Source organism: Saimiri boliviensis, chromosome 14 (genome assembly GCF_048565385.1).
Source record: "Saimiri boliviensis isolate mSaiBol1 chromosome 14, mSaiBol1.pri, whole genome shotgun sequence".
Lineage (NCBI taxonomy): Eukaryota > Metazoa > Chordata > Mammalia > Primates > Cebidae > Saimiri > Saimiri boliviensis.
Window position 1 is genome coordinate 20,910,845 of NC_133462.1, and position 14,150 is coordinate 20,924,994.

A 14,150-nucleotide genomic window follows, 5' to 3' on the forward strand; every position below is an offset into this window, starting at 1 on the left:
TCCCTTTACCTCACTTGCACCCTCAAAAATCATAGGTCCAAAATAGCAGAACACCCAACATTTTCTTTTCTTTTCTTTTTTAAAGACGATGTTTCACCATGTTGGTCAGGCTGGTCTTGAACTCCCAACCTCAGGTGATCTGCCCGCCTTAGCCTCCAAAGTGCTTGGATTACAGGCATGAGCCACCACACCCAGCCACCCAACATTTTCTGGAAAAAAAAAAAAAAAAGAAAAGAAAAAAAAAACAGAGCAGAAAGTCGGGCATCAGTCAATTTAGATCCATGCTTTTTATTCCTCCCTGAGCACCTGGAGAACTTTTAGAACTCCTCATGTCCAGGCTTCATCCCAGAATTTTGTTACATTTGGCCCATAGTCAGGGCATCCCCAGGTGGTTCTTTTGTTCAGAAAAGTTGAGACACACTGACTTAAGTTAATTATAAAATAACTGCTGGTATGAAATGTCTCTTTCTCAGGGTCCCATGGCTGTAAAGGGGGAAGGGCTTGCCCCTGAACAGTGTTGGATTCTGTAGGATGGAGATTGCGAGGAATAAACGTTACATAGATGGTGATCATGACCCTCTATAGACTCTTGCCCCAGGGATGTTTCTTGAGCTCTTGGTTTGATTTACAGTTTACAGGTCAACATTTTCTTTGCATGGAAGGGAGCAGCCTCATTCTGGGCTCCTGCTCTTGTCTTGAACACCAGACTGAATATAGAGCTTCATTTTTATCTTTATCCAAATATTGCTGTCCTATTTCTCCATGATCAGGGTGTCTTCTTCCCAAATCAGAACTGAGCTACCTGATGGAAAATGAGCAAGATTATTGTGTGATAAAGAGACACCTCTCCTAAAGTTCCTGTCCAGGCAGGTGACCAGGAGCTGGGCAGGTGGGAGACCCTGAACTCCACAGATCAGTTGGGGACCTCTTTGGGAAGTGGGAAGCCTCTTGTTGTGACCTCCCTGGGGGCTTGGGATCCATACAGCCCTTTAACCATCCTCTTTTTTTTTTTTTTGAGACGGAGTTTCGCTCTTGTTACCCAGGCTGGAGTGCAATGGCGCGATCTCGGCTCACCGCAACCTGCGCTTCCTGGGTTCAGGCGATTGTCCTGCCTCAGCCTCCCGAGTAGCTGGGATTATAGGCACGCACCACTATGCCCAGCTAATTTTTAAAAAATTTTTAGTAGAGACGAGGTTTCACCATGTTGACCAGGATGGTCTCGATCTCTCGACCTCGTGATCCACCCGCCTCGGCCTCCCAAAGTGCTGGGATTACAGGCTTGAGTCACCGTGCCCAGCTGTTTTCTATTTCTTGACAAAACTTTGCTAGGTTTATCAATTTCATTGATCTCAAGCTTCTAGTTTCATTGATTTTCTGTAAGTGTTTTCTGCTTGTTTCATTGATTTCTATTTTGATTTTTAGTACATCCTTTTTCTGAATCCTTTTGTTTCTTTTCTTTTTCTGATTTCTTAATGTGGAAACTAAGACCCATGATTGAGACCCTTCAGTAGATCTCTAGAAAGTATTCACCTTGCATACTGCAACTTTGTACCTGTTCAATATCTCCCCAGTTCTCCTCCCAGACCTGGAACCCACCATTCTGCTCTCTGCCTCTATGAGCTTGACTGTTTAAGATACCGCATATAAGTGGGATCATACAGTATTTGATCTTCTGTGACTGGGTCGTTTAAATTAGCATAATGCCCCCTGGGTTCATCCATATTGTTTCACATGGCAGGATTTCCCCTTTTTTAAAGGCTGAACAATGTGTCATTTTATATTTATCCAGAGCAAATGTTTTTTAAATTGATCAGGTTTTTGTCCCCTTTGTGCTTCGGTATCATGTATAAGAATTCTTCACCTCATCCTTGGGCCTGACAATTTCCTCATAATGCTTTTACGGTTTTGAGGTAGGAGGCGAGACTCAACTCCAGAGGTAGGGTGAGACATTAGACCAAATTGAGGACTAGCTAAAACAGGGATGAAGTGGAAGCAGCCTTCCATGAGACACACCCACCAGTGTGCCATGTCGGTTTACATTTCCGTGGCAACACCAAATGGGGCAAAGTATTATGTAAAAATTTAAACACTATTCTGAGGCTCCTATTGAATCAGTCAACTTATTTTGTGTTTTGACAAATATCAGAGTCTGCAAAGAAGTATCTCAGTCCCTCCCCCAGCAGTGTATTGTGATTATGTTGCCAATAATACAGAATATTAATAATAACAGCAACAGCTTTTATGTTCTTGTCGGTATGTTCCAGGCCCAGTGCTAAGCAGTTCTTAGTTACTTCCCACCAAACAAGTGGCTTTGTCTCATTTATTTACTGAAATTTAAAGAGTCCAGTTCTCAAATGTTTGGAGCATCCACTTTTCCTGGACATCTTAAGCAGAATTCAAGGCCCCACCCCCAGAGTACATGCTCCTGTCTCAGTGGGATCTGGAGTGGGGACTGACAACTTGCATTTGTAACAAATTCCCAGGTAATGCTGATGTCATCTGAAAATTACTGATAGGGGAAATTTTAATATTATCAATATTAAGTAATTACCATCACGTTTCTTAGGAATCTCCATCTCAAGGCTCAGAGAGATGAAGTGCTGGTGCAGGGGTACAGAGGGAGGAAAGTCAAGGTGTGGGTCACTTGGTAGCGACCTTTGAGAGTGGGTGATTGCCTCAGGTCATTTCCACGGAAATCTGTGTGCCTCTCCTTTAAGAGGAAGATAAGCCACTCCCTCTCTTGGGAACCTTGGGAAGCAGGTTCACCGAGGACAGAAAGTGCGCTCCAGGTACCACCCGGATTCCGTCAAACTACATTACCCAGAAGGCAGTGCTACAAGGGACGGAAGCCGGCGCCAGGCCGTAGACGAAAGGTGCAGAGGGGCGTTTGCCGTAGAGGCGTGGGCGGGACTTCCGGCGTCGAGTCTGCAGACCACGTTCGGTCGTGGCTGCAGTCGTTACCGACACTACACTGGCTAGGACGCCGGACAAGCGCCACTTTTCCAGGCCGAGTAGAGACGGACAGTGAGAAGGATAGGACTCATAAACTTTTATGTCAGCCGCGATCCCATCCCCACAAGTGTCTGCAAAACGCTTCCTGGGGCCTCGGTGCCAGCGCTGTGTCTCCACGGCGCGCGGAGGCGGCGCGGCGAACCTTATACGCATTTTACACGGCGGCAGGGACTGATGTCCCTCGCAGCCCAGAGCCGGAGCCAGGGGTCGGCCGGCGGACCGGCTTCCTGCCCTCCTCTCAAGGCCTCACTCCGCCCCCTGGGCTCATGGCGGCGCCCGCGTTGGTGAGTGGAGGGTTCTGCAGCCCGCGCGAGCTCAGGTCACCGCCCGCACCGTCCCATCCGCTGTAATACGGGGGAATCCTGGGACTCTGCGCTTCCTCGTTTTGATGCCCTAGGACAGGCGTCCCCAAACTACGCATGCGGCCCCCTGAGGCCATTTATCCGGCCCCCCGCCGCACTTCAGGAAGGGGCACCTCTTTCATTGGTGGTCAGTGAGAGGAGCACAGTATGCGGCGGCCCTCCAACGGTCTGAGGGACAGTGAACTGGCCCCCTGTGTAAAAAGTTTGGGGACGCCTGCCTTAGGATCTGGAGATCCCAAAAGAGGATGGGGTGAGGGGGCAGGGCTAATCACTTCAGCCCAGGGGCCTGAATCCAGGACTGGGGTTTTAAGAAGTCCCTGTTTCTGGCTCTAACCTTGAGCTGTCGCTTGGCTGCCCTCGATCTCTATTCCCTCGGATCTAAAATGCGAGTCTCAGTAATTTTCTCTATTGAGGGAACTGGAGCGGGTACCCTTGTGACTGACGTGAGTCCTATCCTTCAGTGCTCGGAGAGCATCACTCTGGGTGCCGTTTTTGGGGAAGGACTCGCCAGATCCTGCTATTGTTTTAGGGTATCACTCCAGGGCGAGTCTGGCTCTACCAAAAGCTAGGAGAGGGAATGAGAGCCTAGAGGGCAAGAGGTGAGGCGGGAGCAGCATTTTTGGCATTTTTGAGTAGAAAGATTATCATTGTCTTGTATCATTTTCCAGTGGCTTCCAAAATAGGAGGCTTTTCTCTCCCACGTCCTTATATTCTGTCAAAGGCACCATCTGCCTCCACAGAGCTCAGTGGTTCTCAGGAGATGCTCAGTGGTTCAGGGTCTCTGGACCCTTTGCTGATAACCAAGAAATGGGCTCTAATTTCATCTAATAGCTCCACAGCCACCTGTCACCTCTGTTTGGCTTCCCAGGCATTAGTATCATTTGAAGACGTGGTTGTGACCTTCACTGGAGAAGAATGGGGGCACCTGGACCTGGCTCAGAGGACCCTGTACCAGGAGGTGATGCTGGAGACCTGCAGGCTCCTGATCTCACTCGGTAAGACCTCATTACCCTCCCATGTAGGGGACCCACAGCCTCTTTGAATTCATCCTTTCTAGGCATGGCTAGTCCAGAAGCCTCAGGACCCAACTTTCTCTGATCCCTGCAGCCTCAGCACATTGTGGTCTGACCTCCTCTTGCTGGGTTTCCCTGTGTGTCCATCAGAGATTATTGTGTAAAGAACATAGTCCTTCTCAACACTTTTATCCCGGTGTCTAGCACAGCTGACCTCAGTCTGACATCCTTATCCCAGATTTCCATAAGAGGTAATTGGCCCAGCTTAGTTGAGTCAGATGTCCTCACAGCCCAATTAGCAGGACCTGTGAATAATGGAAGGTTCTGCAAGCACGGGGTGATTGACACAGGCACTAAGAAGGTGTTTGTTACCAGTACTGCTGGTATCTTTCTAAGTAACAGTCTCCGCTGAAAGGTTTCTTTGGCCCCTGGCACCTGTACAGTTAACCCTTATTTCCTACGGCCTATGCCTTGCTCCTCTGCTGCTACAGGAGATGATTATATAGAGGCAGCTTAGACACATTATCAAATGGCATGGATATATGCTAAGAAAGCTGTTCTTTTTTTCTTTTCTCTTTCCTGTCTCTTGAATGTTGAGTGTTGGCTTAGAGCTGAGTCTAACACTCCTGTAGCTGTTGGCTAATTTCTTCCTCAGTAGAAAGAGTAGCCTCAAACTCCCAGCCTTGAGCAGGCAGCATGAACTTGCTGGGACCTAATATCATTTTGATTTTGCCTTTTTATTTTTTTGAGACAGATTCTCGCTGTCACCCAGGCTAGATAGAATGCAGAGTGGTGCAATCTCGGCTCACTGCAACCTCCACCTCCCAGACTGAAGCAATTCTTATGCCTCAGCCTCCTGAGTAGTTGGGACTACAGGCATGTACCACCACACCCAGCTAATTTTTTGTATTTTTAGTAGAGATGGGTTTCACCTTGTTAGCCAGGATGGTCTGAATCTCCTGACATTCTGATCCACCCACCTCGGCCTGCCAAAGTGCTGGAATTACAGGCTTGTGCCACGGTGCACAGCCTGATTTTGCCATTTTTATAGTAACCTGTCACAGCAAGTTAACTAATATTTGTAAAGTGCTTAGAGTAGAACTGGAAACATAGCAAGTGTTCCACATGTGTTTGTTATATTTAACATATGAATAAATACCAAATGCTCTCCCACCTAAACCTTTAATGGACAGTTTTCCCAGAAGTTGGTCTAAGTAGGAACCAGAAGTTGGTCTGAGTAGGAATTAATGGAGGCCCAAGGTCTGGCTTCTTCCGGGTGTTCAGATGGTTACGTTCGACAGGGCTCTCCCAGCCCTGCGTCCTCACAAGGAATCAGTCATTAAAGAAGTAAACACGGTGTTCTTTTATGACAACTGTGATTAGCAGTCAAAAGGAGATGTATGGGGAACAGCATTCCAGGAGGAGGGACCAACACGAGCCATGTCCCTATGGGAGGAGGCAGGCCTGATTCCCCTTTAACACTGCTCATTACCCAGCTCAGCACCAATGGGAGAACGTTTGCTGGGTGTGCATGTGGCATTTTAGTGTGTGTAATCCTACGGTGAACATTTGCAAAGTGACAGCTGGATGCATGCCGGGACAAGATTTTCCAGTTGATGCTTCTGGGTCCCGGCGCCTCAGTCATTGACTTCTCTCCAGAGGCTTCTGTCTTTTAGCCTTCACAGTTGGCAAAATGTGTGTGACCGCATGTGGAAGAAGACCACCTCATGCCAGTTTCACCCTGAAAATAATTTATTACTTCAGCTAATGAGAAGCCCTGAGGTGCTGCTGGCTCCTGGTTTGGTCAGTGCCAACCCCATTCACTCTGTCTGCTTTCTCTCCTTGGCCTAGGGTCCTGGCCAGTACCCCTGCAGGGCAGCAGGCCTCCATGTTCGGCTTCGATCCCTGGCCTGCCACACACAACTGATGATCAGTAGATGCCATTCATCAGGCGATTTAGTCCTGTGTTTTTCAACCATCGTGGGCACCAAAATCACCTGGGGAACTTTAAAAACTAACAGTACTCAATCCTTCTGCTCAGAGATTTGGTTTAATTTGTTCTGTTTTTGGAACTGGGTGTTGCTAGGTCATTTTGATGCACAGGGTGGTTGAATCCTACTGACTTAGGTTAATTAGAAAATACTTTTGGTGAGGTATAGGAGGGCCCTTTCTGGGGTTTCACTGCAGTGTGTTAAAGTATGTATCTCCTTTACACCTCAGAATTTTCTGTCTTTACCTATTTACCATACTGTATTTATTTCTTCATGTACAGGGCATCCTGTTCCCAAACCAGAGCTGATCTACCTGCTGGAACATGGGCAGGAACCGTGGACAGTGAAAAGAGGCCTCTCTGAAAGCACCTGTGCAGGTTGGTGACTGACAGTCTGGCAGTGGGTATCAGGGCAGCCTGCAGACCACCTGGGCATCACTGTGTCTGTAATGCCATGGGCAGCTTTATTGTGGTCTTGGGCAGTCATGGAGCCCTTGACCCCATGGTCCCCCATCTTCCCACTGCTGTCACACACTGTTTGCCTTTATTCAGGTTGGAATATATTAGGAGGAGACAGACTCTAGGCTTTAATGGTTGGCCACTCACTAGCCTCATGACTCTAGAGAAGTTGTGTGATGTCACTGTGCCTTTGGTATATAAGTTAGGCTGAGTTAATTACCTTCTCTGAAAAATAAACTCAAAAATCCTGGTGACTGAAAGATTAAGTTTTGTTTGGTTTGGTTTTTTTCATCCATGCCATAGTCCAGCGTGGGTCAGCAGGAAAGCTCTGTACCCTGTACTTATTTAGGAATCAGGAGCATTCTGTTGTCAGTATGCAGCTTTAAGGTTGCCCTGGCCAAGAGGAATGGGAGAGAAGGGCAGTAGACATTTCCACTTACACACACACATCACTTCCATTCACATTTTATTGACAAGAACTGTGTATTAGGCTACATGTTGTATTAGGCTGGGAAATGTGGTTTAGCTTTTTTATGCCCAAGGAGAAGAGCCTTTGGGTATAGTGAACACATACTTATCTGATAAACTTAGCCTACGTTTGAAAGGTAGTGATGATAGTTTGCATGATTGGGTTGTTTAGGAATGTGATTGCATAACAGGAGACTGCCTAGTACACTGCCTGACCCAGAGTGGCTCAGTGGAAGTTACCTATTAGTAATATTCATGTAGTGTTAATCATAAGGAATAGTGATAGCTCAGACGTTCTTCTGCACTCAGAAGACAGTCCTTTCTTTTCCTGCAGATTACTGTTTCAAATTACACTCTGCATCCCACCGTTTTTCACCTTCTCCAACCCGTCATTTATTGATCCATCCATCCATCCTTTCATTTGTGTATCAGACGCGCAGAAGCACTTCCTATTCCTGTTGTTTTCTGGTGTTCCTGTCTTATGAAACCTCAAAGTGACAATTGCTTTTGTCAGTCCCACAACTGGGCTGCCAAGGGAAGCCAAAGCCATCAAGCAGGTGGATTTGTGACATTGCAGACTCACCTTTTCGCCCCTCTAGCGTCCTTCTTGCCTGCTCAGCCAGCTTTCACTCCTCTCCCCAATTCCACATCTTCACTTGAATGTCTTAGAAGCACCTCACACTCATGCCTCAAAAGGATCGCATAATCTTCCCATTTTCAGCTAATGGCCCTTACAGTGAGTGGAGAAAGCTAAAAACAAATGTGGGCAACCCCTCAACACCTCCATCTCCCTAATACCCAATATCCAACCATCCCTGAATCTTGACCCTTTTATGTCACTCATGTCTCCTGAATCCATCACCTTCACCAGTTCCATCAGCTCCAGCATTAGTACTCTAGGCCAAGTGATTATCATCTCTTGCCTGCATAATGCTAACAGATTCCTCCCTGTTTTCCCCACATGTATCCTCTGCCTCTGGTCAGCCCTGTGTATAATATCTGCATCCACTTACATGTTCCATGTATCACCACCCGCCTTGCCACTGGTGTCAGAGCATCTAACCTACTTTATGAATAAAGGCTACACCCTTGATTTTCTTGCTCTTTGGACTTTACTGATTCATGTGCATCTGACTCATCCCTGCAGCTTCCTTCTCACTTAGGTGGAAGAGTTTTCTTCCTGGCCATGACTGATTTCTCCAATAGAATCTAGATCACACCTTCTGCCTTCTCAGGTGTACTAGCCATCTGCTGCTATTAAAATGTAACAATATCACCACAAACACTGTAGCCGAAAACCACTCATTTATTATCTCCCACCTGTAGATTGGGAGTCCAGGCAAAGCTTAGCTGGGTCCTCTCAAGCCTGTCATAGGCAGGTAATAGCTCATCATCACAGTCAGCTCACTTTTTCAAATCAAGCTACTGTATGGGACTCCAGCAAGACAGATGCTACAGTCTTAGAAAATTACGTTTATTTTATCATGTACATTCCATCATCTTTGCCATATTCTATTCTTTAGAAGCAAATCAAGGTTCTGCCAACACTCAAATGAGGGGACTGTAAAAGGGTGCGAACACCATGACTTGAGGATCATGAGAAGCCATACATGAATCTCTCTGCTGCATCAGGGAACATGCTTCTTCATTTATTTCCTACCTCTTCTCTATTTTCATCCCCTCTCATCATTAAAATAAATAATGATGTTTCTGATACTTGGGGAAACTTTTTTTTTTAATGCTCTTACCTCTCCAGCAGCATCTAAATATTGTTGACTTTGTTTCACCTGAACAACCAAGCTTGTCGGAGGAGTCTTCTCATTCTTGGAAGAGACATCTACACAAGACCTTCCTTTATTTATTTTTTCCCTTATTTTTGTACTGGGGTACAATTTACACGTAAGTGTAAAAATCATAAAGGTTCATTTCTATAAAATTTTATATATGTGCAAATCAGAGAAACTACCTCACAGGTCAAGAAATACAGTGTTTTTACCACCTAACAGGCTCCTTGTGCTCATTCCTTGTCAATATCCTCTTCTACAAAAGTAGCCAGTGTTTAGACTCTATCACCATACACTGGTTTTTAAGGCATGTAAATAGAACCCCCCAGTACATACTCTGCTCTGAGTTCTTTTCATAATCTTTATGACTCAGATTCATTCATGTGGCCGCATATAATTGGAGTTAGTTTATTACCATAATTGAATGAATAGACTACATATACCCATTTTCCTATTGACAGATATTTGACTTGGTCTCCATTTTTGGAATATTATGAAGACTAGTCTTTCGACTATTCTTTTTTTTTTTTTTTTTTTTTTTGAGACTGAGTTTCACTCTTGTTACCCAGGCTGGAGTGCAATGGCGCGATCTCGGCTCACCGCAACCTCCGCCTCCTGGGTTCAGGCAATTCTCCTGCCTCAGCCTCCGGAGTAGCTGGGATTACAGGCACGCGCCACCATGCCCAGCTAATTTTTTTGTATTTTTAGTAGAGACGGGGTTTCACCATGTTGACCAGGATGGTCTCGATCTCTTGACCTCGTGATCCACCCGCCTCGGCCTCCCAAAGTGCTGGGATTACAGGCTTGAGCCACCATGCCCGGCCTCGACTATTCTTGATTGTATTTTTTGTTGGATATAAACCCACATTTCTGCTGGGAATATACATGTAAGTGGACTGGCCAGATCATGTGTGGGCACATGATTAGCTTTAATCGAAACCACCAGTTTCAGAGTAACTGTACCATTTCATGTTTCTACCAGCCACATATGAAAGTCTTCATTGTTCCACATACACTTGAGCAGTTGTTGTCTTTCCCTTTACTCTTTGAGATAGGGTTTCACTTTGTCTCCCAGGCTAGTATGCAGTGGCACAATCTCGGCTCACTGCAGCCTCTACTTCCTGGGTTCAAGTGATTTTTGTGCCTCAGCCTCCTGAGTAACTGGGATTACAGGTACACACCACTACACCTGGCTGAACCTGTGTTTTTAGTAGAGAAGAGGTTTTGCTATGTTGGCCAGGCTGCTAACTCCTGGCCTCAAGTGATCTGCCCACCTCAGCCTCCCAAAGTGCTGGGATTACAGGTGTGAGCCACCGTACCTGGCCACAAAGGAACATTTTACATGCTTTTTCTCCTAACAACTTGTAGGCAGGAACTGAGAGTATCCCAGCCTTTCAGAAGAGAAAAGTGAATCTTAGAAAAGTGTGTTAGTCTGCTCTGGCTGCTGTAATAAAATACTATAGACTTATACAGCAGAAATGTATTTTCTGTCAGGTCTAGAGGCTGCAAGTCCAAGTTCAGGGTACCAGCATGGCTGGGTTCTGGTAAGGGTCGTCTTCCCAGACTGCAGATGGCTGCCTTCTCACTTTGTGCTCACATGGCCTTCCTTCCGTGCCTTCACACACAGTGGAAGCTCTCTGGTGTCTCTTGGAAGGGTGCCAATCCTGACAGTTCTCAGCCCTATCCTTTTATTTATTTATTTATTTATTTATTTATTTATTTTTATTTTTTTTGAGACAGAGTTTCGCTCTTGTTACCCAGGCTGGAGTGCAATGGCGCGATCTCGGCTCACCGCAACCTCCGCCTCCTGGGTTCAGGCAATTCTCCTGCCTCAGCCTCCTGAGTAGCTGGGATTACAGGCACGCATCACCATGCCCAGCTAATTTTTTGTATTTTTAGTACAGACGGGGTTTCACCATGTTGACCACGTTGGTCTCGATCTCTTGACCTCGTGATCCACCCGCCTCGGCCTCCCAAAGTGCTGGGATTACAGGCTTGAGCCACCGCGCCCGGCCAGCCCTATCCTTATGACCTCGCTGCACCTTAATTACTTTTTTTTTTTTTTTTTTGAGACGGAGTTTTTTGCTCTTGTTACCCAGGCTGGAGTGCAATGACGCGATCTCGGCTCACTGCAACCTCTGCCTCCTGGGTTCAGGCAATTCTCCTGCCTCAGCCTCCTGAGTAGCTGGGATTACAGGCATGCGCCACCATGCCCAGCTAATTTTTTTTTTTGTTTTTTTAGTAGAGACGGGGTTTCACCATGCCGACCAGGATGGTCTCGGTCTCTCGACCTCGTGATCCACCCGCCTCGGCCTCCCAAAGTGCTGGGATTACAGGCTTGAGCCACCGCGCCCGGCCCTCCTTAATTACTTTTATAACAGTCCTCCCTTTTAAGGAAACACAAACTTTCAGTCGATAACAAAAATCTAATTTGCCAAGGACATCTAGCTTGGCAGAGGTAGAATCTGTCGTTTTGTTGTTGTTGTTGTTGTTGTTTTGAAACAGTCTTGCTTTGTCATCCAGGCTGGAGTGCAGTGGTGCCATCTTGGCTCACCGCAACTTCTGCCTCCCAGTTTCAAGCGATTCTCCTCCCTTGGACTCCCAGGTAGCTGGGATTACAGGCGCACGCCACCATGCCCAGCTAATATTTGTATTTCTAGTAGAGATGGGGTTTCACCATGTTGGCTAGTCTTGTCTCAAACTCCTGGCATCAAGTGATCCACCTACTTCGGCCTCCCAAAGTGCTGGGATTACAGGTGTTAGCCACTGCTCCTGGACAGAAGTGGAATTGGAACCCAAGTATTCTGGCTCTGTACCCAGCTCTTAACCATGATGCTTTTCTGTGTCGCAACTCAGCAGAAACTCTTTCCACATTATCATACTTAATCTTTTATAGGATTTTGCCTTGTTTTCTTTTTCCCTCTTCTGATGACCTTCACTTGTCTTTTCACTCTGATCATTTCTTCAACATTGGCTTTAACAGGCATCTCACAGACCTTTCTATTTATACTTCCCCTGGGTGTATTCATTTATGTTTATACTGTCAACTTCAACACAAGTCGGGTAGGTCTCATACTGTAGACTCGATAGCTAATACATTGTTTGCCAACTTGGTTCCTGGTGCATTACAAAGCACTGTATATGTGCTGTTTTACTTCATCCTTACCACAGTCCTTTCAAAGAAAGGGCAATAAAGGCCACAGAAGTAGTGTGGAGTATTGATAGAATTTCACACTGAGGTATTTGTCTTCAGAGACCATGAAGTTAACTATGATCCTCTGCAGGACTTTTTTGTTGTTGTTGTTGTTGTTGTTGTTGTTTTGAGATGGAGTTTCGCTCTTGTTACCCAGGCTGGAGTGCAATGGCGCGATCTCGGCTCACCGCAACCTCCGCCTCCTGGGCTCAGGCAATTCTCCTGCCTCAGCCTCCTAAGTAGCTGGGATTACAGGCACACGCCACCATGCCCAGCTATTTTTTTTTTTTTTTGCACCTTTTAGTAGAGACGGGGTTTCACCATGTTGACCAGGATGGTCTCGATCTCTCGACCTCGTGATCCACCCGCCTCGGCCTCCCAAAGTGCTGGGATTACAGGCTTGAGCCACCGCGCCCGGCTCTTTTTTTTTTTTTTAATTTTGAGGTGGAAACTTGCTCTGTTGTCCAGGCTGGAGGGCAGTAGTTTGATCTTGGCCTGCTGCAACCACTGCCTCCCGGATTCAAGGAATTCTCCTGCCTCAGCCTCCTGGGTAGCTTGGATTGCAGGCATGCGTCACTATGCCTGGCTGATTTTTGTATTTTTAGTAGAGACAGGGTTTCACCATGTTGGCTGGGCTTGTCTCGATCTCCCAACCTTCAGTGATCTGCCTGGCTTGGCCTTCCAAAGTGCTGAGATTACAAGCATGAGCCACCACTCCCAGCCCCACTGTGACTTTTATAATATTCCCTAGGTGTGCCGAATTAGAAAAATTGTAAATAGTGATTTATGACACATTGTCATCATTAGTCAATACATGTCCTGGTTTTTTGTTTTCTTTCATTGGATTTGATTAGTATATTCCTTCATCCTCCTTTAAAAAGATTGTAATGAACACCTACAAACCTTTCACCAAGTACAAGAACATTTCCTGCTTCCTACATCTGTTGATGTGTTTCTTTCCTTTCCCTTTCCTATGCTGCCTCCCTTGCATACATAGCCACTTTATTTAAGATTTGTTATTCCATTGCTTATTCCGTAGGAAAATTCAGGTTTTTTTCCATAAATATAGGCTATTCATATAGTCTGTTTTTGCTTGTCAGTTTTGGTAATTTAAAAAATTTTAAATATTTGTCCCCCTTAGCTTTGTCTTCTGCTACTTTTTAAGATTGTTTCATCTTAAAATGGTAAATTTTATGTTTTATCCCAATAAAGTCAGAAAAATAAATTTAACATATCGACATATCTTTTTTTTTTTTTTTTTTTTTTTGAGACGGAGTTTCGCTCTTGTTACCCAGGCTGGAGTGCAATGGCGCGATCTCGGCTCACCGCAACCTCCGCCTCCCGGGTTCAGGCAATTCTCCTGCCTCAGCCTCCTGAGTAGCTGGGATTACAGGCACACGCCACCATGCCCAGCTAATTTTTTGTATTTTTAGTAGAGACGAGGTTTCACCATGTTGACCAAGATGGTCTCGATCTCTTGACCTCGTGATCCACCCACCTCGGCCTCCCAAAGTGCTGGGATTACAGGCTTGAGCCACCGCGCCCGGCCTACATATCTTTTTATAATGCCATTTAAAACTGATAAACCTCGGCCGGGCGCGGTGGCTCAAGCCTGTAATCCCAGCACTTTGGGAGGCCGAGGCGGGTGGATCACAAGGTCGAGAGATCGAGACCAACCTGGTCAACATGGTGAAACCCCGTCTCTACTAAAAATACAAAAAACTAGCTGGGCATGGTGGCACGTGCCTGTAATCCCAGCTACTCAGGAGGCTGAGGCAGGAGAATTGCCTGAACCCAGGAGGCGGAGGTTGCGGTGAGCCGGGATCGCGCCATTGCACTCCAGCCTGGGTAACAAGAGCGAAACTCTGT

The 14,150-nt window shown here is 46.2% G+C and overlaps 1 protein-coding gene across 3 annotated transcripts in view; it reads left to right on the forward strand.

The window, feature by feature from the left end:
- The window catches only part of LOC101030889 (uncharacterized), a 59,238-nt gene that overhangs the window by 15,977 nt on the left and 29,111 nt on the right, over positions 1-14,150 (forward strand). For 2 of the 3 annotated variants that reach the window (XM_074386566.1, XM_074386567.1), the window contains 2 exons: positions 4,243-4,369; positions 6,660-6,755. In XM_074386566.1, the coding sequence (XP_074242667.1) occupies positions 4,243-4,369; positions 6,660-6,755 (223 nt within the window). Of the gene's footprint in view, positions 1-2,881; positions 3,297-4,242; positions 4,370-6,659; positions 6,756-14,150 lie in introns of those variants that run through there. The other variant, XM_010347886.2, reaches the window with a different exon arrangement.